Source organism: Gambusia affinis, linkage group LG06 (genome assembly GCF_019740435.1).
Source record: "Gambusia affinis linkage group LG06, SWU_Gaff_1.0, whole genome shotgun sequence".
NCBI classification, from domain to species: Eukaryota; Metazoa; Chordata; class Actinopteri; order Cyprinodontiformes; family Poeciliidae; genus Gambusia; species Gambusia affinis.
The window spans coordinates 2,404,910-2,431,810 of NC_057873.1; the positions used below are offsets into that span (position 1 = coordinate 2,404,910).

Consider the following 26,901-nt stretch of genomic DNA (forward strand, 5'->3'; position numbering starts at 1 on the left):
ACTTAGACATCAGAATTCACAACAAAAAATGCAAAAATAAGAAAAGTAACTAGATTTTAAACTTGTTACTGGAACCAGTTTCATTTGAGTGGGACATCATTTCCAAATCTACCATTCCGAACCTGGAACTATAAACACCAACATAAAAACTAATATTTTTAGAATACTTTTTATATTTGTAACAGCTAAATACTTTAAGAAATGTTTTCAATATTTTACTGTATGTCGTTAGACATAGTTGTATAATTAATTTTGATAGAAATTGATTTTGAAAGCTGCGTGATGTTTTAAACAAATTGGTCATACGTTTTACTTACTTCCCGTTGGTGTCTTCCTGTCCCTTGTGCTTCCGGTCCGACCTTTTTCTCCCTCCGCCCCGGTGTCTTTTCTGCTTTCTGGCCCACGTGTGAAATAAAGGTTAATTTGACGTTAAAATTATCGGTAAAACTTCGGACCAAATGGCTTCAACCTTCGAGCAGATGAGGGCGAACGTGGGGAAACTCCTGCGAGGAATCGATAGGTACGAATGATCCGAGAACCAACGATCAACCCGGCGGAGCTAACATTAGCATAGACTGTTTTTGATGCGATTCACTGCCTTCAGTATTGTTGTTACGGCTAAACCATCTGTCAGTTATCTTTGTTATGGTTTACTTCTCATATTTACAGTAAACCCGTGATTACGGGGTGTTGACGTGACACATTAGATGCTAGCAGAGCAGTTAACTGGAACGGACTGTGGTTTTATTTTGAAAGTGTATTGATGAAGGAAAAAGTACTTGGTCCCAAAAAGGCTCGCAATTCGATGTCTCAGATCATCAAGCTACTGTTAATATGAGGAAAAGACAAGTGAAAATATAAAGTGCCCCTTTTAAATATTTATTTATTTTAGAGTTGAGTAAAAACAACATTTTAACGGGTCAAATCCGACCCAGCATAGCTATTTATGTGGCCACATAAACATAATCGTAAATGCAACATGCCTTAGTCTAAAGAAGATAAGAAAATTAAAAAGCAATTTAAACCTGAACTGTTGTTATGTTGGGAAAAAAATAGTAAAAGTTGAATATTCCTCATCAGTCAGCTGATAATGTAAAGGTACCAACTTCCTGTCGTCTCACAGGTACAACCCAGAGAACCTGACCACACTGGAGCGCTACGTGGAGACGCAAGCTCGGGAAAACGCCTATGATCTGGAGGCAAACCTGGCTGTGCTGAAGCTGTAAGTGAAACCGAGGCTGTTTGGGACTCAGACTCCTGAAACGTTACCTGGCTGTTCAGAATCACCTGAAGAGCGAGACGATTCTGGAGGTGGAGGTGGAAACTCGTTCCAATCTCCAGCTCTACCTGGATCTACAACAAATTTATAATTTTGTCTGTGTTTATAACTTTGTTTGTTTGTTAAAGACTTTAGATGGCGACTTTTTATTTTAAATCAGGGCAAAATTATTACCAACATAATCTTCTTATAATAGAAAATATTAAGTACAACTCAAAATATTATATCTAAGCTTTTATAATAAGTAGAACTACGTCTATTCAGAGACTTTTACTAAAAAGCTGACTTTGCTGCATCCAAATCAACTTTATTTAATTTAATAAACTTGGCTAAATATACCCAGCATTTTAGAGACGAAAAGTAGTTAAGTTTTCCGATTAATCATGATTAATCAATTATTAATATCATCAGTTGGTAATTGGAGTATAAAGACTCAGAAAAGACCATTTGATCAAAGAACAACACAGAGTAGTAATCAAGCCAAAAATGAGCAGAAAATATAAACATTTTGCTTTTAAGATAGTTCATGTAAAAGTTTGGACACTCATGCTGTAGATTAGTCAGGAAGAAGTTTTGCTAGTTTGTTGTTTCATTTGTTATTGTGTGACAATTACTGAGGCAAATAACGTCAGTAAAGTTGGCCAGAAACTGACATAAAATTAGTTTAATCTCCTACAGATAGACATTTAAACTGTTACCTGCTTGTACAGGAAGAGACAGGTTTAAACGGTTGCTTTATTTTTCTGTAACTTTTTTTATCTGATGTATTCTGATTGTTATTAATTGTTTCGCCCACAGATACCAGTTTAATCCAGCTTACTTCCAGACTACAGTGACCTCACAGATTCTGCTCAAGGCTCTGACCAACCTGCCACACACCGACTTCACCCTCTGCAAGTGTATGATCGACCAAACACACGTATCCCTTTGGTGCATTTCCTCGTCTTCATGTTTTTATTTTATATATTTACTTTTATTGAAAGTTTGAGGAAAGTGAGAAGTTTTGGTGTTAGGTAAACAAATTCGGGCTGAAACGATTAATCAGATTTTAGCTTCACCTGGTTTAAATTCTGTTGAAAAAGAAAAAAGTCACATGTTGATGTTAGAAGTATTTTTTTCAACTGTGGATGTTGAAGGGTTCACTAAAGGAACACTCTTATTGCATTTTAGGCAACAAAATGTTTATTTTCTTATTTAAAAAATGAATATATTATTAGTTATTTGCATCTTTTAATGTATTTCTAATATAGCATACAAAAAGCTTACATGGTTAAATGAATAACATGAAAAAGTGACAATCTGGTTATCTGATTAATCAGCAGAACTATCGATTAATCGGTAGAATAATTGATTAATCGTTAGAATAATTGATTAATCGTTAGAATAATTGATTAATCGTTAGAATAATTGGTTAATTATCAGAATAATTGAGGGCTAAATTAATTGTTAGCTCTAGGATGAATATGTTGTGTAAACGGTGGTGTGGCTCTGTGTTGGGGGGAGCGGGGCGTTTCCTTGACTACGGTGTCGCAGCAGGAGGAGCGACCCATCAGACAGATCCTCTACCTGGGGAACCTGCTGGAAACCTGCCACTTCCAGAGCTTCTGGGTACGGCTCCCAACACAACCAGCTCATCCTAACCACCACATGCTATCAAGTTTATGTGTGGGCTTTGACTGGACCATTTTGACAATATTTGGTTGATTTTTTTGGGCTCTTGTCCCATTGTATGGCATCACATTCCTGCCAAATAAAATTAAAATTTTCCAAAACTTAAACATTGAAAGCAGAAAGTTTTGATTAGTCAATAAAACTGATCTATTGGCTACTTTAATTAATATCTAAAATGTTGGAATGTAATGATATTTGGTTTTAAGCTCTGTTTTTTTCTGCATCAGACGAGTCTGGAAGAGAACAGAGAACTCATCGACGGCATCACTGGTTTCGAGGACTCGGTTCGGAAATGTGAGTTTCATTCAATGGAATTTCTTCCTTCTAATTTAAGTTTCCTTTGGAAAATAAAAGCAGTAGGTCATAAATATTCATCCTGTTCCTCAGTCATCTGTCATGTTGTGGGAATCACCTACCAGACCATCGACCGGCAGCTGCTGGCTGAGATGCTGGGAGACCCACTGGGTGAGAACCACTGCTACGTTTTCTATTAGCCTGTTTTGGTCATGTTTAGTTTGGATATTATTTGATTAATTGTGATTAATCGATTATTTAAATAATTGTCAACTTATTTAGAAATGGATTAATAGTTTATTCAGGCTCACAAAAGAACAACACGCAGAGCTGGAATGAAGCCAAAATTGTATAAAAATATAAACATTTTGCATTTAAAATGCATAAAAATAACCTGCATCTGTTAAATATGTTCCATCTCCTCAAACTGCATGTTTACCTTCATCTGTAAAAGAAAATCTCATAGTGAGAACCTTTTGTATCCAATCATTAATAAAAAATAATCATCAGATGTTCCAGATGTTCATCCGATGAATCGTCAGAGAAACGGATGAATTGTCAGGATTCTTCTTGTCACTGAAGCTGGAGTGTGTTCCTGTTTGGTGCAGACACGCAGCTGAAGGTGTGGATGAATAAATGCGGCTGGACGGAGAACGAGGACGGACAGATCTTCATCTACAACCAGGAGGAGAGCATCAAGCCCAAGAACATCGTGGAGAAGATCGACTTTGAGAGTGAGTGGCTCTGCGTCGGCTCCTCCACGCGTTTCTGAGCCGCTGGTCTCCATTTCTCTGCTTTAAAGTCACCAAATGAGTCCAGTTGTAAATGTTTTTTAAAGCTGCCCAGAATTTAAATCAGCTTTTTTATTTATTTTGATTGCTTTATTTAAACAGGTCCACAAAAACATGATACACGATAACACAGAAAATAAAACTAGAATCTTCTAAAAGACTTTCATTCCAATGTTTCCACATTATCTTGGCGCACTAACAGAGGGATGTGAAGACATTTCAGTAAGACTGCTCACTGAGCTGCACAATGACAAATAAACTTGAATATCAAATTTCTCAGGAGCGCCTGGGATGTTCTGACAGGTTACCAAACGTCTCACTGAAGCAGACGGGTTTCTGAAGCAGATTTCTCAGGGAGTCGCTGAAGCAACATTTAGCTTCTGCATGCCAGCTTTTTAAAACTTGCACCACAAAGGAGCCACATAGAAGGATGTTCAGAAAGCTCTGGACAAACTTATTTTTACCTCATCAGTACGTGTCAGACTTCCTGCCCAGAATGCAGCAGCGTGCAACATGCGCCGCCGCCGCTGCTAACCGCCGCCGCTGCTAACCGCCGCCGCTGCTAACCGCCGCCGCTGCTAACCGCCGCCGCTGCTAACCGCCGCCGCTGCTAACCGCCGCCGCTGCTAACCGCTGCCATCGTCACAGAGCTGGTCTGTGATGTCGTGACCCAGAAATTTAGTTTTTGTAAAAACGTTTAACTTTTGCTCCAACAGAAAAAAGTCAGGGAAACAAAGTTCTTTGTCTGCTTTAGCAGATTTATTTTGATTTTTCAGAGTTATTGAAGATGCTAATGGGCAGAAAAGATCTCCTGCAGCAGTCTGTATTACGGCAAATTTGAAGTAGTCTCTGACTGAAGACGCGGTTTTCTGATTTTGAGAGCATAATAATGCCCGTACATCGTTTTAAATATCAAAACACTTTAATTTACAAATACAAAACAATAAATAAAATAGATTTTTAAAACTCTGTAAACAAAATTGCACTTTAAAGCTTATTATAAAACAGACTTTTGTAACAAAAAAAGTGCAAACTGTATTCAAATGTTTGTAGCATTTTTCAAACAGGCATCTCTATAAAGATTAAGCAAACAACACAAACAATCACAAATGGAAATTATTCCGATCGTTTTAATTTATCATCTGATTAACTGATAAATTTATTGCTTATTGTGACAGAATTTAATAATATTACTGCTGATGTCTTTCCGCCTTGGCAGTGTGTTGGCGCTGCAAACTGCTGAAATGATTTTAGAGATTTTAGGTTTATTGAATTAAAATAACAGCGGGATTTATTAAAAGTCTGTGAGGTTTCTACGTTTATGTTTTTAATTTGCAGTTTTTTCTCCTGCAGGTGTTTCCAGCATCATGGCGACGTCTCAGTGACGACAGCAGAACCAACGTTGGTTTTCAGGGTTGCTAAAATATTAAAATAAAGATAAAATACATAAACTTCATGCCTGTTTTCAGTTTTTCATGTTTGTTTCTTTCAGTGAAAATGTTTTAATTTTATACAAAATCTTACCAAGTATATTTAGTTTGGTTTCTACAGCAACAATAAGACAAAACTAACTTACAAATAACTTTTCAGTTTGTTTTAGGTGAATAATTCCTTAATATTGATTAAAAATCTCTAATTCCACTGGCAGGTTTTTTCCATTGTGGGTAAAATGTTTTATAAATAAAATAATCTGCCAGTGCAACAGGAACCTTTTTTAGTTAATATTTATTAATTGCTCCTGTGTAAATTTCCGGGGTGGGGGGACGACCACACCTTGTTTCTTACTCATTCTGCTGCATGTTGGCGCGCAAGACGTAACCGACATCCGGTTTAGAATTTTCAAAATAAAAGCTCCTCCAGACTCAATACATAGAACGGACATATTTAATTATTTCTTGCGCGGCCCGGTACCAATTGGTCCGCGGCCCGGTGGTTGGGGACCACTGCACTAAGGTATTTGCACTAAAAACTTTTAAGTTTTGTGTTTTTGCAGTGTTTCTTGTTTTAAGGTAGTTAAGAGCTTAACATACATTCTTTCTTGGTCTGAAAGATAAAAGCTTTTCTTTTGTTGATTTTTATGACTTAATGGTTTAAAGTAAAGCTGTTTAAATAGAACAACTGTTAACTACAGAATAGTAAAAAAGTTTGATTAAAAATAAAAACCAGAGACTGATTAGGTTAAATCAGCAGTTTTCTAATGCTGACATGCAGGAGCCACACCTTAGTTATTGTAGGTGTGCTGTTTGCTCTGAGTGGGCGGGGCCTCCGGGTGTTTATTACCTGCCTGCGGAGCTCAGGTGAGCACAGCCCGGCTCCAGCATGTTCAAGTCCCGCAGATTGTCCTCTGAAAGCTCGCTCCCTCCGCCGGACAGCGACGATGCGGCCTCGGAGAGCTCCGACGACCTGATGGGCTCCCAGTCCCGCCTCTGGCTGATGAAAATGGGGACCCTGGGGGTCCCGCTGGAGGGCGGGGAGGTGGACACGGTGGGCCGCGACGGGCTGTGCGTGGACAACCACTTCCCCGTGGGGAAGCTGGAGATGGAGGCCGGAGTTAGATGGATGCGACCGAAGGTAAAAACACCAGATTCAGGTGGCAGAGTACCAAAACAAACAAAAACAAACTGAAGTAAAAGTAGTTTCACTTCAACTTATTTTTACTCTGGTAAAAAGTAGCAAGAAATTACTCAAGTAGAAGTAAAAAGTATTTGGTAAAACGTTTACTTAAGTACTGCGTAACTGTTCAAATTATTATAAAATTTAATATTTAAAAATGACGTCATCAGACGGACCAAAATATAAAATTAAAAGGAAATGTTGGTATTTTAAGGACCAAAGTGACAATAACTCATATTAGTAATAAAAATTAGGGAAAATAAAATGTTTCCAAATCGGTTTCAAGTAAAAGTAGAAATACTAAATAATAAAAAAATTAATCAAGTAAAAGTAAAAAGTAGAGCGTAGTCCAAAAAGTTCCTTAAAAAAAGGAAATATACTCCAAAAAGTATTTTTTCCCCCAAAAGTTACACAAGTAAATTTAACTAATTACTACCCACATTCTTCTAAAGAAACTACAGATGCTTTATTGTTCAAACCTGATTAATCTGAATTAATTTTAGTTTTAGTTGAGTTTTGAGATCCAACAATTTGTTTAAAGAGAAAGGTTGAAGCAGAAATACACAGAAACCTCCAATAAAACGTCTGTAAAGAGGAGGACTAATGCTGTACACTATAGGCATAAACTTCTCCACAGGAAGGAAATCTTTAGTCTGGAGTCCGATCTGAACTAGACACTCCAGAGTCATTCAGACAAAATACAGGCAGATTAAGAGTATAAAGTTTAGCCAGAAGCAAAGAAAGATTCTTAAACCGGCTTTAAACTGAATGTTTATTACAGCAGGAAGCAGTGAAACAATAATACAGGTTTTGTGAAAATGTGAATTTGATATGCAGCTGGAGGCAATGTCTGAACTTTACCTGTGAAGGTGAGTCAGGTAGAAAGAAAAATGGAGTCCATACAGCGACCTGGAGTTCTGTAGGGAATGGATCAGAAAAACACACAAAGCAAACAGCTGAAGAAAATGACTGTCCAGTGTTTTAACAATGGAGCTGAAACAACCTGGTTTATTAGAGCAGGAGTCACATTTCAGCAACAAGGCAGTTCAAAAAGCTCCAACATAAAAACATAAAACAGCAACCAATTCTGAAAAAAGCAGGGAACTCTGAATTGGCTTTTAGCCTTGATTTAAAGGTGTTTCAGTTTCAGCTGAATGCAGCGTCTCCATAACATGTTTCTCACATGTTATGTGTTTGTGACAGTCAGTCACTTTGCCAACAAGAGAAGTGAAACAGAAAACAGAACCAGATAAGTGATCTAGAAAATCAGGTGGAAGTTCTCCGTTCAGTCTCTTCCCTACAAATCTTGACTCAGAGTCCAACACGTGGCTCTGTGGGGTTTTCCTGTGAGCAGCTGCTCTTCAAACATAATCTGCTGGATGAACAAACCGGTCTGGTGAAAAGTGTAAAGAACATCCTACTGTGTGTCTTCCTGCTCATCAGTTGCTCAGGACTTTATGCCCTTCAGTGGACGACTTTCAGAGTGTTAATTAGTTCCTCTGATGGACGCCGGCATGCAGGCAGGACAGGATTCAACCTGTTCAGTGTTGCTGAAACACAAACTGAGCTGATCCGGACCACTTTCCTCACCAGTTTCAGCGTGTTGGTTACTGGATTACTGGATGTTGAAACGGGTCTGGCAGAAAATATCAGGAAACCTGAAACGGATTTCACTGTTGCCTTGCAGCAAAAACACAGAAAAAAATAAAATAAAAAGTCTCCAGGTCTGTACCCAAATATTGTGTTCAAGTAAGAGTAGCACTTCTTTAAATTTTTTTTACTCAAGCTAAAAAGTAGCCAAACAAGAAGTTACTAAACTAAGAGCATAAAAGTATTTGGTAAAAAGATGACTTATGTACCAAGCAACTGATCAAAACATGAATCATTTAATATCTAAAACGTGCAAAATCAGACGGACCAAAATATAAAGTTAAGTGGAAATTTCGGTATTTTAAAGACAAAAATGAAAAATAAATAATATGTGACAAAAATCAGTCAAAAATAAATTTTACAAATTAGTTTCTTCTATTAAAATCTTCTGAAACTTTAACAGAAACTGCAGGTGAGTCTTTGGTTAAAACATGTTTGTTTTTCATTCAGTGGGGAGAAAATCCAGAAATGTTACTCAAGTAAAACAAAGTTCATGTCTGGAGTTTCTGCAGAATAATAACCATGAACTGGATGCATTATGTTCTGCCAGCTCTGAACTGATCCTGATCATTTTCTTTCTCTCCTCCTCACCTGAACTTCTCGACTCCAGGAGCTTTTTTCTTCGCCCAAGTTCATAGTGGACGGAGCTTCACGGCTGGACATCTGCCAGGGGAAACTCAGTGAGAGACGTTCTGTCGTCCAGCCTCACACGATGCACAGCCTGAATTTATTAATGCTCATTTCTGTCATCAGTGTTGGGATCTTAATGGATCCATAATGACTTATTTGAAATATTTCTTTTCAAGGTGGAATGAAAAATCACAAGTGAAAATGATTGAGTTTGTTTTAATTTATCAAGCAATCAATTGATTTATTATTGTGACTGGCCTACTTGCACTTACCCATGATTGATTCAAAAAAGCTAGCTATCTAGCTAGCATGGGTATGCTAGCAGCTAGTTAGCGGTAGCCGAGTCACAGAATGTAATGAACTTTGCCTGACAGAAAATTCCCACGAGAAAAACAAAATGCAATGAATATACCTGATTAAATATTCCTGCCACAACAAAATGAAGGATCTCAGTTTAACCTGGAGACCAGTTTACTTTTTAAAATAAGCTTAAGGCATTTTCTGGGCCTTAGCTTTGGATTCTTCAATGTAAGAGTTTTAAGGCGAGACTGAAGCTCTGACTGAGCGTGTTGGAGGTTCCTGTCAGTCATGAAGGTTCCTGTCAGTCATGGAGGGGAGCCTCGGGTTGGAGGGGAGCCTCCGGCTGGAGGAGTCCCTCTGGTTGGAGGGGAGCCTCCGGTTGGAGGGGAGCCTCCGGTTGGAGGGGAGCCTCCGGTTGGAGGGGAGCCTCCGGCAGGAGGAGTCCCTCCGGTTGGAGGGGAGCCTCCGGTTGGAGGGGAGCCTCCGGCTGGCTGAAGGAATCCCCAGTTGAACGTCCCGCTGTGTCGTCTGCAGGTGACTGCTGGGTTCTCTCCGCCATAGCATCTCTGGCGAATTACCCAGAACTCCTCAAGAAGGTCGTTCCTCTCAATCAGAGCTTCCAGGACGGCTACAACGGCAGATTCTCCTTCAGAGTACGTATCTGGTCAAGAAGAGGCAACCAGGGTTTATTTATTTCATAATGTGCTCAGAGTTCAGAGTTTTAAGGTCTCTGGTTTCATTTAAATCCCAGTTAAATTTCATTCCAGACATTTGTTCCAGTTAAAGTAGCAAACAACACAATGGGAGTTCCCCAGAAGGATTTGTGTGTAGATTTTCAAAATAAAATGTAAAATTACAGAATTCTTTTTGTTGTTGTTGATTTACCATCCAGAAACCACTTGTTGATGTATGGTTGCATAATTGTGCATCGGTTTGCAGCCATTTTTGTGTGCGATTGTAAGCGTTGAGTTGGGGGGCGTGGCCAGCAGCAGTTTATTTGGATTTAAAGTGACAGAGACCCTAAAATGGATCCTTCTGAAAGCAGATCCAGACTGAGATCTCATCAATCTCATTAGCTGTGAGATTAATATTTTGTACAGCTAACCAGTTCCAGGAACTGAGACAGGTCCCTTTCTGTAACTCTGTGTGTAGTTCTGGCAGTATGGCCAGTGGGAGGAGGTGAGGATTGACGACTTACTGCCAACGTACAACAACAAGCTGATCTACCTCAGCTCCCCTGAAAGACACGAGTTCTGGAGCTCTCTGCTGGAAAAGGCCTACGCAAAGTAAGCAAACTCTGCCAGCCACCCAAACCTAATTAGGGCAGAAATCAATACATTTCGGTAAACTCTTTCACTTATCTCTGTTTTTAATCAGGCTTCTGGGTTTGGGTGGTTCTGAAAGTAAATTTGATGAACTGAAATCCCTGCCTGTGCTGAGCTGCTGACGTCTGTTTGGTTGAGTCAGGCTGAAAGGAGGCTACCGAGCGCTGGAACTGGGTTACCCTCATGAGGCCATGGTGGACATGACCGGCGGAGTGACCGAGGTCTTCAGCCTCCCCTTGGTGTCCAAAGACCTGCCGGAGCTCCTCAGGAACCTGCTGGCCAAAGGAGCGCTCATCAACTGTGCTAACGGAAAGGTACGCAGGTGGAGGAGGTTCACCTGGTTCACCTGGTGGAGACTAACATCAAACATTTCTACTAGATAAACATCAGGGAAATGAGAAGCAAATGCTTTTAGCAACATTCCACACCTGTAACTTAAAAGTTAATTTTATGACTCTGAAGCATTAATCATAAATATTAGATGTACTAAAGCGTTTTAGCAACACAGTATTTAGCAGAAGCTAATGCTAAAATGCTAAATTCAGCCATGTTGATGAACCACCATGTTCATGTAAGTCTTGCATTCCTCTGCATCATTTGTTGTTTTATTGCCATTTGCTCAATAAAGTTTGTTGACCATAAAAGGAAACAAAACTTCTGCGTTATCACCCTCTTCAAAATAAGAGCATGAATACGAATCTCTAACTACAAACGTCAACACAAATATTGAACTTTATTAAACTGAAAGTTTAAAAAAACAGAGTCATCTTGCCGTGATAGTTGCTATGCAGTTGCTATGACAACAATGAACGAGTCACACTTTAGAACCAGCTTTTGTCTCCTTCCGGTTTAATGTAAAAGCAACATTACAACTATTACTGGCTAAAATGTTCGAGTTCTCCACCCACCTCTGTGTAATACCAAAATAAATATCTGGGATATTTACTGTAGTACTTACTGCCGAACTAGCAAAGTTAGCTTAGTTTATGTAGCTTTTATCTGCTAGCTAGATGGACATGTAACATAGGTGTTTGTTGCTACATGTTTTTACTCTGCCAGCCAACCTAACCTTGTTATTCACATGAAGAGTTCGTACGTCCTTTACAAACCTGTCGTTGACACATTGATTGTATTTTATAAACTGGATAACTCGACCCAGACGTGGCGTGACCTCTGCGGTTTTATCCTATTTTCTCTTCATCACATTGTTTTTTATTTTAAAGCTGTTATGAGGCACAATAGCAAAGCCTTAAACTGCTGCGGCACAAGTTACTCAGCAAGTTGTTGCTAGGTAACGAAAGAGTAAGTTAGCTAGCTCTGAGATGTTGAGCAGCTAAAGCTAACACTGTGCTTCTATTCAGTGAATATTCTATATATTGAATATTGTAGCAGATGGATCATCTGTTGATTGTGTCTATTGCGATATAAATCGTTATTGATTGATTGTCCAGGCCTGCTGCGTCGGCGCAGGACTTGTTTTTCAGTAAATAATGGTGGTCAGGTCCACAGTGTATCTCAGTTTATTTCGTCTTTTCTGGATTTTTCCATGATCCAGAAAAGAAGCAGCATGTTTGAGGGTTTTTATGCCTCCATTTTCCTCAAGAGATGTTAATCAGTAGCAAAAGCAAACCATCGTTATCATCTGTGCTTTCTCAAATTATTTAAACATATATTGATCTAATCTAAAGTCAAAGAATAAAAGGTTACACTTGTATTTGTGTGGTATGTGTTGAAATTAGTTTTGAAGTGTTGTTAATGTTGCCTTGTTCCTTTCTGATGCTCGCTTCGCCTCAGGGTGAGCTGGAAAAGAAGAACGAGATGGGAATCATGTACCGACATGCCTACTCCCTGACGGCGGTGGAGAAGGTAACGCTCGCTGAACAAACACAAACGAGGGATTATCTCAGATTATAAATGTCAAACTCCTTTCAAGAAGCCCTGAGGCGTTTACTGGGAACAAAGTCAGAACAGAACAGTGTTTTTACTGAAATTATTTTCTGCTACCACAAAAAAAAGAGAGAATTGTTTCATTCTCTCCCTCCACCAGGTGAAAACAACGAATGGGTTTGAAGATTTGGTGCGAATCCTCAATCCATGGGGCCACACGGAGTGGTTAGGGGCCTGGAGCGACTACGACAGGTCGGTGCAACATTTACTGCCATTTTTATTGTAACATTAGGGTCTTCAAAAAAACCTGAAACGTTTTTATTAGTGGTGTGACATGATTCACATTTTAATTGACTTAATGGCAGGATCTGTGATAGGTAGCTCCCACAAGACCAGACTGGAAGAAAGTTTCCCTGGAAATGCGCCATCTTGGTAGGCATCCTGTAAAAGTGCTGCAATTCAAATTCAGTTCAATTTAAAAATACTTTATTGATCTCAAAGGGCAATTAAAGTTAAATCTGAGCAGCATTCCCGATGCTTACATTGATTTTCATTTGTCACCATGTTGTGACAATGTAATGAAACTGATCATCTGAAAAGATCCAGCTCCACCTGCCAGTTCAATACAGACATTTAAAACAGTAATAAAGTGATAAGCTCCATTCTGTGCTGTTTTAGATCATCTGTGTTTCTTTTCTCAATATTAACCAGACTTTCAGTTTTTAGCAGCAAAGTTTTTATCACCTTCACTTTTTGTAATAAAATCTTTACAGATTTTACGTCTTTCTTGAATCCAACAATATCCAGTAGAAAGCTGCTTCCGCCTATCAAAATGGCGGCGCGGTGTCGTAATGTGGGAATTATGGATTCAGAGCATTTTAATTGAAAACCATATGCCAAGAGAACAAGCAATATTTTCAATTCAAGTAGACATGATAGCTTCATGGTTCATTTGTTGTTTCTCTTGTTTATTTATTTTAGATATTTAAATTGTCTTCCAGTTAAATGTTCATTAGAATTTAAAGTTTATTGATTTTTAGGAAAGTATTGTTGCATTATTATTCCATTACTTTACTTCAAAATGGTCTCAAAACAAAAATATTATCGTTTATTGCAATAACTTCTGGGAGAATTTAACATCCAGGAAAAGTTGTTATCATGACAGGACTAATTATCCTCATTTGTCCTGTAAATGTAACGGCGGCCATCACTGGACTCGTCTCCAGAAATGAAGGATTTTATTCCTGGGATCTGAGTTTTTATGTTTCTCTTGGCTTCTTCATCTCTGAGGAAGGAGCTGCTGCAGCTGGATGTCTGACGGGGTTTCTGTTCCAGGAACGAGTGGACGAAGGTGAGCGCCGAGGAGCAGAAACGACTGGGACGGGTCTTGCAGGAGGACGGGGAGTTCTGGTGAGTTTCAGCTCCCAGTGCTTTTCACAAGCATGAAGCACAACGAGGCGTTTCTGCGTCATAAAACACCTGAAGCTCCTCAAAAAATCTCAGATTTCCAGCTTTTCTATACTTTTTTTCTCACTTAAATTAGAAATAATTTGAAAAAGCGTCTTAAATATCAGTGAGTTGAGTAACGGAGTATTAGGACCAGGAGAATGTTTGTTTAGTCACAAGAATAAAATCATAATAAAGACACAAATTTACCAGACGTACTTCTTAAAATTAAGAGAAAAAGCTTCATAAATGAGAAATAATAAATTTTTTGTTTATATTTTGTTTTGGAATTATCATAAAATTACTGCTTCATTCTCCCAATATCAGAACTTTATTCTGGTAATATTAAGACTATCTTTGTATTATTTCAACTTTGTTATATGATTGTTACTATGACTGCATTCTGACTGTTTATAGACATGTTTCAGTGTGAAGTCAGACGCTCAAAATCCCGGCTGGAGGGCAAAGAGCTGCAGGCTAACGATGACTAGCATTGGTTTTAGCTGTTAAGTTATCAATATAACGCGCCAAATCTTAAATGTACGCCTAATATATAAAAGAAAAAGGAATGCAGTGCTTTGCCACAAAGTCTCAACACAACAATTAGATAACAAGGCCAGGAAAAAGTTTTAATTAAAGAAAAAAAATTGCGTGGAAAAGGGAAGAAGTAGTTCAGTTATGCTAGCTTGACTTTGACAACCTAACATGTAGATGTGACGAGGAATTTGGTGTTTTAGTTCAGTTAAAATAAAAAAAAAGCGACCTGAACACCAACTCTGACAGATCATCAGTAGAGCAGGTGTTTAAAGTAGCTTATCTACCACCGCTGTGTTAGCTTAGCTAATAGCAGCGGTACCTAATCTACCACTATGTTAGCTTAGCTAATAGTTTCCGGATGTAAACAACAACACGTATCGTGTCTGTATCTCATCATAGAGTTGACCTGAATTAAAAACTCCAAAATAAATGGAAGTTGTTAAAAAAAACGTTTGTCAAACAAGATGTCCGCCTGGCGTGATCCAGATTTCCAAAACTTAAATTGGATGTGTTGGATCTATGATCAGGCAGCGGTGTGGGTGAACGGACTTCTTGCTCTGACCGTTTGTCAGGATGTCGGTGTCGGACTTCAACCTGAACTTTGACACGATGGAGGTGTGTCACCTGACGGAGGCGCAGGGCGCGCCCGGCTCTGACGTGTTACCGTGGAAATGCGTCATGCATCATGGAGCCTGGATGCCGAACATCACAGCTGGAGGACGTCCTGACTACAGTGAGACATTTTAACATTTACTGTCAGTTATGATTCAGTACGAGAAAAACCTCAGAGCAGTTTGATGACTTTATGTGAACAAATCAGTTCACAGTAAAGTGGAAGGAAAATTATACATGTTATTTAAATGTTTATGCCATTAAGAAAAGTAAACTGTGTATCTGTCACTGGTCTAGTTTATTGCGTAAATATCTTACTACACTTGAAATAAGACAAAACTAACTTTTCAGCAACATATCTGAGCTTTTTTAAGTAAATAATTCCTTAATATTGATGGAAAAACTTCTAGTCGGACATTTTTTCTATAAGTGAAATAATCTAACAGTGAAACTAGAATTTTTTTTTTATCTAAAAGCAGCTCAAAATGCTGCGCAGAATTACATCTACAGCAATCAGTTACCTGTTTTTGTTTAAAGGGAACCTGTTGAGAAAAATCCACTTTCTGCACATTCTTGTTTTTCCATTTGGGTCTGAACTGCTTCACAAAACACTTGAAAAAGTTCAAGTTCAAGTTTTTTGGTGTCCGGAAAATGAGCCGCTTCAAAAACCTTCCGAATGTAACGTCACATTCAACGGGCATTGTGCCGTTACCTAGCAACCCCAGCTGAGTTCCAGCATGTTTGGTCAGCAAGTTTTACCAATGTATGTGCTGTACAATGGCTGCTGGAAGAGAGAAGAGTTTTATTGACTTATCACCCGGAAACCACTTGCTGCATTATTGTTGGTTGTGCAGGAGGGTCCACTTCTGCTTTTCAAAGGAGTACGTTTGTATAATTGTGCATCAGTTGGCAGCCATTGTCACGTGGAGTGTAAACATTGAGTTGGGGGGCGTGGCCAGCAGCTGATTTGGATTTAAAGAGACAGATTCATAAAACAACTCATAAGAGCAACTTTGATTCTCAGAAATATAAACTCTGTTTGCCTGCTTTACTTCAGATCATGGCGGTAAGTGTGTGTGTGTGCGTGTGTGTGTGTGTGTGTGTGTGTGTGTGTGTTCTCCAGACTCCTTCTGGCAGAATCCCCAGTTCCTCTTGGTTCTGTCGGAGGTGGACAGAAGCAGCAAGGGCAGCTGCTCCTTCATCGTGGCCGTCATGCAGAAATATCAGAGACTCCGAGGTGTTCACCTCTCTGTTGGCCTGCACATATACCAGGTACACACACACACACACGCACGCACACACACACACACACGCACACGCACACACACGCACACACACACACACACACGCACACACACACACAGAGGCAGATATGGTCCTGAGGTCGGGTATCAATGCATTTAATGACCCAACTCGAGAACAAATTTCCAGGATAAGGCCTGGAGGAGGTCTTGCACTGCAAAAACACAAAATATTGCCAACTATTCTTCTCTAGTTTCTAGATCAGGGTGTCAAACTCCAGTCCTCCAGTCGCTGTCCTGCAGTTTTAAATACAAAACCCTGGAAGGAAATGGTTTAATTTCCTCCTCGTTGTGTGGATCGGTTCTCCAGAACCTTAATGACCTGATTATTCTGCAGCAGAGGCTCATCTAAAGGTTTCAGGACGCCGGGCCGTTGAGGACTGGAGTTTGACCTCTGTGATCTAGAGCAAAACTCTCAGCACATTTGATTTAAAACAAATTAACTTACAAGTTTCTTCTCAACAAGATGTAGGAGCTTATTTTAACTACAGGTAAATAATTCTTGAATATTGATGAAAAGGTTCAAGTTTCATGATATTATTTCTCTTTAACATACCAAACCAACTTTATTTATGAAGCACTTTATACACCGACAGGACCGAAGTGCTAAACACAATCATAAAATACAACGCGATTATAAAATAGAAAAGATTGAAAAATAAAATACATACAGACAATAAAACAAAGTGAAACCTCTCAGATTTTACCAAAAGCCAAAGAACAAAGATGGCTCTTAAGAAAGGACTTAAAAACAACAAGTTTTTAGGTCCTTTAAGAGTTTTTAAGAGGCCAAAGGAAGATCATCCACAGCCTGGGAGCGGCCACAGAAAAAGCCCGGCCCACTCTGAGTTTGGACTTTGTCTTTGGTACCTTCAGAAACATCAGATCAGCCGACCTGAGGGACAGCAGGGTGTGTGAGACTGTAACAGTTCAGACGGACAGGGAGGGGCGAGGCCGTCAAGAGCTTTAAAAACAAATAAAAGGATTTTAAAATGAATCTAAAATGTTCTGGCAGCCAGTGTAAGGAAACTAAAACAGGGGAAATTCAGTCACATTTCTGTGTTCCTGTTAAAAGACGTGCAGCAGCATTTTGTACCTTCTGAAGCTGGGAAACATAGAAATGGGGAAAATGTTGGATTATAAATGAAATAATCTAGTAGAACTAATCAGGGATTATTTACTCCGATATCTTGCTAAAAAGTTACTTGTGACTTAGTTGGATTTAATTTAATATTACTAAGATATTCATATTGAAACTATACAAAAACACTTGGTAAGGTTTTGTGTTTTTGCAGTATTTTGGTTTGGTTATTTGTGCAAATATTTTAATTCACTTAAAATAAGAGAAAACTGACTTACAAGTAACTTTTTAGCAAGAAATAGGAGCTTGTTTTGAGTAAATAATTCTAGTTCAGTCAGATTGTTTCACTCATAAAATGGAGAAAATGTTGTGAGTGAAATAAAGAGTCAGATTTGTTTTGTGTTTTTACAGTGTGGAGCTGTTTTACCTTCCAGCTTCTGTTAGTGAAGAAGCAGCAGGATGCGCTGTGATGTTTGCATCATCTCTGATGATGATGAATTTAGCTGAAATGCTTCCTGCTAGCTGCTCCAGTTTTAACGTTTGTTCTGGTTCGATTTGCCAACACAGATTTAAAAACACGTGACGTAATAAAACCTGATTTTTCTCCAGGCTCATCCTCAGAACAGCTTCCTGTCAGCGGAGGATCTGCGGAGAGGGGTCCTCTGCTGGACCCAATACTCGACGCGCCGGGAAGTCGTCCTCCGCGGCTCGCTCCCTCCGGGTCGCTACATCATCATCCCCTCGACCTTTGAACCCAACCAGCAGGGGGAGTTCCTGCTCAGGGTGATGACGGAGCCGGGCAGCGGCGCCACGTCAGTTTCTGTCGTTTACAGTTTCATTGTAGTTCAGTTTTACTCATTAGTTTGATTAATTCAGTTAGTTTTAGTCTTTATTAGTTAAATTTTGTTTTGGTTTGGTTTAGTTTTTAGAGTGTGTTTCCTGGTTTTATTAGTTAAATAAAGTTCAGTTTTTATTAGTTATTGGAATAGCTTATGTTTTTTCATACTTTGAAAACTTATTTTTCAAAGTATGAAAAAAAAGTATTTTTTAAAATGATTTTTAAAAATTCTTAAAAAGAGAAAACAATTATGAATCTCTAACATTAGTCTCATAAATAATTTAAAAATATTCAAAAATTTGTTTTTTTTTCACTCTTAACTTAAATAATTTTATTCATTTTGTCCTGAAGCGTAAAGGCAGAGAACTGAACGAGGTGTACTTTCTGTTTTCCCCTCACTGTGGGTTTTATTTGCTGCTTTGAATGTTTTTTTGTTTTTTTCAGTCCAGCTCACAAACCGACGCCGCTCGACGTTTTGTCCATAAGAGAGGTAACGTAAAGTTTTCATTTCTCCCAAATCAGAGTTAGGATCACGTCCTGCAGCGTAAAACAGACTCTAAAGGTTTTTCAGATTTAAAACATTTACTAACATTTAAACTAATTATTTATAAAAGAAAATCTGTAAAAACCAGAATCTGATTCTTCTTTGGAGCGTGCAGTTCCTATTTGAGCCACAGGTGGCGCCAAACCGCGAAACAAACCGATATAATAACCAAACCGTCAAATCAGGGTTTTGTTTTTTTTTTCTTCTTTTTTTTGCAGTTTGGTATGAAAAACTTCTTAAAAATAATCGCAGGCCAAAAGAATATTTAATTTTTTATAACTAAAAGTAGAAAAAAATAAGTGAAAAAAATCAGAAGTGTCTGATTGAAGGTTTGTGATTTTCGCTGCAGCACTCGCTTCCTCACCAGGCCGCTCTGCCGTCGGACTCAGCCATCAGAAAGCTTTTCTATCGACACAGCAATAAGGTGAGGCCTGACGTTTAGCACAGGCGCTGGTTCTGGACGGGAACTGGGAAACGGCAGACTGGAGGAGTTCTTATCCTTTAAAATGATTCAGTTTCAATCAGACGTTCTCAAGGTTTAATATCCAAACAGAACAGTTCTGTAATCAAATGTAACCAACGTTTGATTTGGAGAATCGGTTGTTTAAGTTTTAATAAAATAATGATACAACTATTATAATTTCTTGCTCTCTGAAATTAAATCAGACTAAACTTTTCTTGTTTTATGTCTGTCATAATCACCAGAATTATTTATTTTTGCTAAATGCCAGAAAATGTAGTAAGAAGGAACGGTCTAGTCAAAGTCTGAAAACAATAGAAACAGGTTGCTTCACTTTCCCATCCTTAATAATAAAAAAAGTTCATACTGGTAAAATCCTTGAAAATGCTTGAATTGTCTGTCGGTGTTTTCAAGGTTTGGAAAGTTTTTGCATAAAGTCCTTGAAAGTTCTTCATGTTCAAACCGCACAGGTTGGTAAAAAAGTTCAATCTAATGTTCGATTAAAAGCCTAAATTTGGAAAATATTTACATTTGAAACCAGATATTTTCACACACCTAATAAAAAAACTACTTTTTTTTTTTGCTGTCTGAAGTTAAATCAGATTAATTTTTCTTGTTTTATGTCAGAATCATCTAAATTATTTCTATTTGCTAAAAGTCAGAAAATCTGGCAAGAAATTCTTTTTAGAGATTTATTTTTTATATTTTATCATTTAATTTGAGCAGAAAGATAATTTACCTCAACATGATTTGTTTATTTATTGAATATTTATTATTTCTAATGACTTATTAATGATCTTATATTTATATGATAAGCCACTTTAGTAAAATTTATTTTGTTAAATTAATGTTTTGTTCTCAGATCAGTCAGATGTAAAAGAGACATTTCAAAACATAAAACTTTGTTTTATTTTAATTTTATAAAATATTATAACAATACATTATTAACAGTATTAAAGAGTTTAAACAGTCTTTTTTTGTTTATTTGTATTTTTTTTCCTCCAAACTTTCAAAGCGAACCTTGAAAGTCCTTGAGAAGTTTTGAATTGTTCCTTGTGTTTGTGTTTCCAGGAAGGTTTGTGTAAACCTGAGCGGCTGCAGCGGCTGCTGACCGAGGCGCTGCAGGGCGGAGGTTCGTTTCTCTCCACGTTTCCTCTCAACCCGCCTCATTTCACCGGTTCTCCGGATAACTTGGCCGCCTGTTGTGTGTTCAGTGTTGGCAGGAAGTGAGCGGTACCTTTCTCTGGAGCACTGCAAGAGCCTGGTGGTCCTGATGGAAGTATCCTCACAGAACCCGCTGGGACGGTTCGGCTCAAACGGACCCAAACCGGTTCCTACATAAACTAAACTTTTGTTTATAATATATAATATAAATATAAAAACAGGAAGTTGGTAAACTGCGTCCTCTGCAGTTCCAGTTTGAGCCAGAGGTGGCGCCAAATCCCAGTATGTTAGAATCGGATCATCAGGAAATCCTGACCGTCTTTAAAAATTTGGCACAAAAAGCTTGTTAAAAATACTACAGGCCAAAAAATTACATTATTTTTGAAAACTAATATCCAAAAAATATATTCTGTATTTCGGGATGTTTTGGGTTGAATAGTTTTGGGTTTTAGTTTTTACAGAGCGCGGACTCTGCGCTGCGTTCGAGGACAGTCGGGATGTTCCGGTTGTTTGCCTTGACCTCGCTGTTTTCTCCAGAGCCAAGGCAAAGCGAGGCTGAACTGGTCGGACTTCCAGCTGCTGTGGGACAAAATCAGGAAGTGGACGGTAACCATAGCAACACCGGCCACACGGCTGCAGATATTTTCTTTCTTTCACAGGAAAACATGAGATGTTCTGGATTTTACTCGCTCTCTGTCCCCATTTCTATGTTGTTGTTGTTTTTTTTAGGATATTTTCCTGGTTTACGACACGAATAAAACTCATCACCTGGAGTACAAAGAGGTCGAACCGGCCCTGAAGGCAGCAGGTAGGAGGAGCGCAGCAACGGAAACCATAAAAGTTTCTCATTCTAAAACTGTTTTTGTGTTTAATTAAATCTGTTTCTGTGGACGTTTTCTGGTCAGGCTTGACCTGCTGGTCACACGTCGCTGCACATGCAGAGAAAAGGATTTTTCTGATTAGAAAGTTTAAAGTTTTAATGAGAAACTTTCTTGTTTTAACAGGTAGTTTTATATCTCATTTTAACGAACAGAGAAAAAGAAACCTTTTCACTTTGAAGCAAAAACCTTGTCACAAGAAGGAAGTTTCTGGTTTTATAAAGTATCAATATGAGTTTTTTTTTTTTTGTCGGTATAACGGGAAACTCGTTTTTCGAATATACAAATCTCGTTTTAAAGAGAAACTTCCTCATAGAGAAACGAAAGTTTTCTATCTGTTAAAGTCTCTTGTTTTAATGAGAAACCTTTTTTTTGTTTTAGTGAAATGAGTTCAGTATCTATATATCATTTTAAGGAGTTAGAAATCGAATAAATTCCTAATTTAAGGAGATAAAACTTATTAAAAAGGCGTAAATGTCTCAGATTAAAACTGTCTCAGATTAAAACTGTCTCAGATTAAAAATGTCTCAGATCAAAAATGTCTCAGATTAATCAGCTCTGGAGTTTTAATTCGGAGTAACACAGTCTCCTGTCGCCGTTCATTAAAACTGAAGCCGTCGGTTTCTGCTGACCGCTGCGTCTGCTGCAGGCATCATGGTGAACGATCTGGTGATGCAGCTGGTGGGACTGAGATACACGGAGAGCGACCTGACCATCAGCTACCCCGGCTTCCTGTTCCTGCTCATGAAGATGGAGAGCATGATCCGTAAGAGAGGCCAGGAAACTCAGACTGCCTTCTTCTTCTTCTGCAGACAAATTTCATGATGCGACCCGGAGCTAAAAGCAACACCTGGAATGCAAAACTTTGTTTCTTTCCTTTAGTGCCTAGTGTCACTAATTCGCATCATACCTACATTTACTCAAATGATGGGTGCAATTATCAGATTCATAATCTATAATTTAACACCTGAGCATTCAGTTCTGTATAAATCATCAGGATTTCTGCTTCATTTAGGATTTTATTTCTAAATTAATGTTTTTAATCATAATTTCCCCCAGAAAATTTGAAAATTCAAACATCATGGTTGCTTTCTTCTTCTCTAGACAAATTTCAAGCTCACGACATAATGGGACTCGGAACCATAACAATCAGCTACACACAGGTACGAACAGAAACTAATTAAAGCTTAAAGTTCAAGATGAGAAAACTGGAAAAAAACAGAAATAAAAAAATGTCTGAAGGAGAAAATAAAAGAAAATAAATATCCTTCACTGTCCCAGTGTGGGAAAGTTCAGGTGCAGAGCCGTATTTACAGGATCCGGGGCCCCCGGAAACAGAAAATGTGCAGAAATACACTGCAAAAACACAATCCTGTCAGGTTTTGAAATAAGTTAAAACTATGTAAGATACCGGATCTTGTTTTAAGACTGTAAATCCTTAATATTGATCACATTGCTGGTTCTACTGGCAGAGAATTTCTTTTATTGGAAAATGTATTTGATGAATTAAATAATCTACCAATGTAACAAACATTTTTCATCAATATTAAGGATTTAATTTAAGACAAGCTCCTGTGTTTTGCTGAAAAGTTACTTGGAAGTTTTGTGAACCGAGACTTTACTCTAGAAACTAAAATAATTGGTAAGATTTAGTTTTTTCAGTGTAAATGAAAATGCTCTGACAGACACAATATTTTATTTTATGGACTTTAGATTTAAATGTCTTGATTTGAAAACCTTCCAATGTGCACCAGCATGTTTTATCTTGAGTGATCTGAACAGAACTTCCTGTTTGATGCGTCTCAACCGTTTCCTGCTCTCTGATTGGTTCCAGTGGCTCCACATGACCTTGTACAGCTGAGGCGGACCCGCTGCGCCTGGATCCACTTTGTTCCGCTTCCGTTTCGTTTTTATTCTCCCACATGTGAAACTTTTATCACCACGATCCGAGTCTGATTATTTTCTGCTGTCATGTTTTCTGAGCAGGTAACCATGGAAACGGAGCGGGTTGGGTCTTTCGAAGAAATTTTCCATTTCATTTATACCAGTTTAATCTGCTTTTAAGCGTTGGATGTCGAGTCTGGTGCAAATATTTCCTCAATAAATTCTGTTTTTACTGATTATTTTATTGTCTGTTTATTCCTCTGAAATTTATTTTGTAACTGGATTTAAACGGGAAGAAAAGTTTCACACTTTTAAAAATAAGATTATGAGTACAAAACAGTTTAACAGCTACTTGCTCTAAATTCCATCTAAGAAATACTTTATTCACCTTAAAGAGAAATTAAATTCATTCAGGTTTGTAGTTCATAGCTGTGAATAGGAAAATGAAACCAGAAAGCCTGGATTTCTGTAAGTAGATTTTAAGTTAAGACTTGGAAGTTTTGTCCCAATTTATTCTTGAATTTTATCCATGGGCCGCAAAAAAATGATCCAGTGACTGCAAATGGCCCCTGAACCCTACTTTTAACACCATTTGTTTTAGACACTCTGTTGTTGAGTCTCCAGTCCAAACAAACACAGAAGTATTTATTTTATTCTTCTCCAATGATAGAAAAACTCAGAAATGTTTTTATTTTTTGGTAGTTTGATGAACTTACATTTTTATTCCAGCAGGTGGCAGTGTGCACAAGATAAATCAACCAAAACAATGCATTAAAGGATTAAAAGTGTTAAAGGGTGATTTTTATCAGAAACTTTTACTAACATGTTTTAAACAAACCTATAAAATCCAGATGAGACATTTCAATTTTATTTTTCCATCCAGAGGAAAATAATTCCAGAGTTAAAACATTTAATCCCAGATTACAGGAAGAGACGAGCCGAGGCGTTTTGTAAGGAAACTTTTTATGTGTGCTTTGTGAAAGTCATGTATCATTAGACAGAAGGCGTTGCAGTTTCCAGTACAGCAGATAAGGTTTGATATTAAAGAGTACAAAAAAAGGAAAAAAATAATAATCACCATTTCAGAGTTTATTTCTCTTCAACATAACGGGGAAAAAAAAGGGAAGGAAAATTTATTTTCCTCCCCCGTTTCATCCGCCTCCCCCTCCTCCCTCGTTAGTGGCGGATGTTACTCTAATTACCCGAGCGAGAACTCGAGGTCGGTCAGAACATGATTGCATAGTTTCTGGTTTTTCTGAATTTGGTTGTGGTTTGACATGATGGGAGCGTTTAAATAAGTACACCCCTCCTCTGGGAAGGGAGGAGCGGGACGGAGGACGTCTTCTCCAAATACAGGAAATTTCAGAGATTAATTTGAGTATTTGTTCGGATGGGCGAGCAGGAAGCCGGCCGATTCGCTGCCAGTGTCGCCGAGCCACTGGGGACCCCCCCCGACCCCGCCGCCTGGAAATAAACAACCGGCTCTGGGAGGAGAGGACGAGCCCCCCCCTCCCAGCATATATCTCTCTAGGATCTAATACACAGACCTTGCCAGCTGCTGTAGGAGACCCTGACCTTTGACCCCCTGGCCCCTCCCACCTGGCAAGAAGAAACAAATTATAATAAAATAAACAAAATTAGCATAAGTATCAGATTAGCTTGTGTGATTCCCCCCCAGTCCAGAATGCTGCCCCCCCCACCCCAGTTTGACCCACAAAACAAAACAAAAACCAAACAGGGTGAACTCAGGAAGTGCTGCCCCTGGATGTGCCTGTTCTAAACCTTCAGGACCTCCGGTTGAATCAACAAGCCGCGTGTCGGACAAATATTCTGGGAATCAAACGGGCACATCCAGGGGCAGCTCACAGAAACCCTGGACCCCCCCGGCCGCGCCGCCTCCACCTCTACAGGTCGCTCTCTCCATACAGGGCCGTGGAGAACGACATGTAGTCCAGGGCGCCGGGGACGCCGTCGGGCCCCGCGTACGGCGCCATGCGGGCGATGCAGTACTCGGCCTGGTCCGGCGGCAGCTCCCTCCGCAGCTCGTCCGCCGTGATGAAGTTCTGATGGGAGAAAGACGAGAGCAGAGACTGAAGCGACTGAAGACGAACGAAGAGAAAGAGAAAAAAACCTGCAGCGTCGACGATGAGCACAAGCTAACGGCTACGTTCTGATGATTAAATCATCCTGGAGTGAAATCTGTAAAACAGCAGCATTTCTGAGAAAAATCAGTCAAATTTAAAAACTTCAGTTTCTAGAAGGTTGGCTGATTAAATACATCATTGGATCCCAAAGGAAGTTAAAAACAAACATTTTTATAGCATAAAAAAAGATTTAAAAAGCTGAATGAGTTGCAGGCTGATGCCATCTGACCCGTTTAAACTTTCAAAGAGCGCAACGTTTCGCTAAATACTTCAGGTTAAAATGTATTTTAAAATACCAACAGTGATGGTTTTAATGTCCTGGATGAACTGCCAAGGAAATTATTTATATAAAGTAACAGGATGTGAGGAAGAGCCAGACGTCAAGGGGCGCTTCGTTTGGACCCAGCCATCCGGACCCCCAGCCGTCCGGACCCCCAGCCGTCCGGACCCCCAGCCGTCCGGACCCCCAGCCGTCCGGACCCCCAGCCGTCCGGACCCACCGGTCCAGACCCGTCCTCCACTCACCTTGTCTCCAGCCAGGATCTTGAAGGAGGCGATGACCTGGTCGGCCGTGTCCGTGTCGGTCGTTTCCCTGGACATGAAGTCGATGAAGGCCTGGAAGGTCACAACGCCGGTGCTGTTGGGATCTACGATGCCCATGATGCGGTTGAACTCCCCGTCACCCTGGCAACCGAGAGAGCAGCACAGGTTAACCGGGGCGAGGTGGCGGTGAGGCGGTGGCTCAGGTCAGACACACAGGTTACTGACGGGAGGAAAACATCCGGAGAACTGGATGTTTCACTTCCCAGCATGCATGAGGACGGCGCGGTCTGATCGAAGGTTAACGTACGACGGAGACAGAAGACAAACTGCTGGGGGGATTCATGCTGAGACAAAATGGACGAGGAGGGAAAACGGAGACGTGACGTTTACAGAAGTTCAGGCGTCTGCAGGTGAAGAGGAGGAAACTCTGAACTCATCCTGACCCGGAGTTTCACCAAAAACATGCTGCAGCTGCAAATTATGATTATTTGAGTTACCGATTAATCGATTACTCTGACGATTAATCAATTATAAAGTTGGCACATTCTGCAGATTTTTCACTTTAATACAATATAAAATGCACTAAAAGATGCAAATAAAACAATTAATTCCTTTTAAATAAGGAAAACTTTTCATTGCCAAAATACAACAACATAACATTCCTTTAGGGAACGCTAAAAAACCAACAGTGTGAAAAGTTCAGTTCTTTCTGCTCAACCTCTTACAGCTTAAATCTGATCTGGTGATTAGTTTTGGATAAACTGATCAATAATTGATAGCAAAAGGTGATTAACAGGATCTTTTTCTTTTTAATTTTACAAAATTTGGAGCAAAACCTGCAGCTTTCTGGGAGTTCTGAGAAACAATTACAGACAAAAAGGTTTCTTTTTAATCTTAAATGCGTATTTTTTAATTACCAATTATTGCTCTGAGTATCTTGTTCTTTCAACAAGTAGCCTTTTTTTTTATTTATGTACTCCAGTTAACGATTAATCGATAACTAAATTAGTTGATTAATCGTTTCAAAGA

The 26,901-nt window shown here is 39.1% G+C and overlaps 3 protein-coding genes across 8 annotated transcripts in view; 2 read left to right on the top strand and 1 right to left on the bottom strand.

Moving 5' to 3' along the window:
• Positions 1-320: 320 nt before the first annotated feature.
• eif3k (eukaryotic translation initiation factor 3, subunit K) lies at positions 321-5,491 on the top strand. 2 transcript variants are annotated; one of them, XM_044120022.1, is made up of 8 exons: positions 321-520; positions 1,124-1,222; positions 2,078-2,198; positions 2,810-2,887; positions 3,178-3,244; positions 3,338-3,415; positions 3,853-3,978; positions 5,389-5,491. In XM_044120022.1, the coding sequence occupies exons 1-8, from the start codon at positions 459-461 to the stop codon at positions 5,418-5,420; spliced, it is 663 nt and encodes a 220-aa protein (XP_043975957.1). In that variant the 5' UTR covers positions 321-458; the 3' UTR covers positions 5,421-5,491. The 2 variants fall into 2 exon arrangements, with proteins under 2 accessions (XP_043975957.1, XP_043975958.1); XM_044120023.1 differs by having other exon boundaries at positions 2,813-2,887.
• Positions 5,492-6,285: 794 nt separating this feature from the next.
• On the top strand, positions 6,286-23,424 carry zgc:85932 (uncharacterized protein LOC405875 homolog). Of its 2 annotated transcripts, XM_044120024.1 has the most exons (20): positions 6,286-6,606; positions 8,909-8,978; positions 9,763-9,881; positions 10,381-10,514; positions 10,696-10,867; positions 12,348-12,419; positions 12,601-12,692; positions 13,776-13,850; positions 14,996-15,156; positions 16,159-16,307; positions 18,027-18,229; positions 18,700-18,745; positions 19,149-19,223; positions 20,331-20,391; positions 20,474-20,538; positions 20,961-21,029; positions 21,153-21,231; positions 21,951-22,067; positions 22,406-22,464; positions 23,136-23,424. In XM_044120024.1, exons 1-20 carry the CDS (start codon positions 6,355-6,357, stop codon positions 23,160-23,162), a joined length of 2,097 nt encoding a protein of 698 aa, XP_043975959.1. In that variant the 5' UTR covers positions 6,286-6,354; the 3' UTR covers positions 23,163-23,424. The 2 variants fall into 2 exon arrangements, with proteins under 2 accessions (XP_043975959.1, XP_043975960.1); XM_044120025.1 differs by lacking the exons at positions 22,406-22,464; positions 23,136-23,424 and adding an exon at positions 22,114-22,349.
• A 707-nt stretch (positions 23,425-24,131) lies between these two features.
• actn4 (actinin, alpha 4) overlaps positions 24,132-26,901 on the bottom strand; it is a 60,571-nt gene continuing 57,801 nt past the window's right edge. For all 4 annotated transcript variants that reach the window (XM_044120029.1, XM_044120028.1, XM_044120027.1 and 1 more), the window contains 2 exons: positions 25,855-26,013; positions 24,132-25,248 (listed from right to left, as the gene is read on the bottom strand). In XM_044120029.1, the coding sequence (XP_043975964.1) occupies positions 25,090-25,248; positions 25,855-26,013 (318 nt within the window). In that variant the 3' untranslated portion in view covers positions 24,132-25,089. The remainder of the gene's footprint in view (positions 25,249-25,854; positions 26,014-26,901) is intronic.

Coding starts and splice junctions, on each gene's coding strand:
- zgc:85932 (XM_044120024.1), top strand. CDS start 6,355: ATGTTCAAGTCCCGCAGATTGTCCTCTGAAAGCTCGCTCCCTCCGCCG. Junction 18,230..18,699: donor GAGCCGGGCAGCGGCGCCAC/GTCAGTTTCTGT, acceptor TGTTTTTTTCAG/TCCAGCTCACAAACCGACGC. Junction 21,232..21,950: donor ACCGGCCCTGAAGGCAGCAG/GTAGGAGGAGCG, acceptor CGTCTGCTGCAG/GCATCATGGTGAACGATCTG.
- eif3k (XM_044120022.1), top strand. CDS start 459: ATGGCTTCAACCTTCGAGCAGATGAGGGCGAACGTGGGGAAACTCCTG. Junction 2,888..3,177: donor GCCACTTCCAGAGCTTCTGG/GTACGGCTCCCA, acceptor TTTCTGCATCAG/ACGAGTCTGGAAGAGAACAG. Junction 3,416..3,852: donor GATGCTGGGAGACCCACTGG/GTGAGAACCACT, acceptor TGTTTGGTGCAG/ACACGCAGCTGAAGGTGTGG.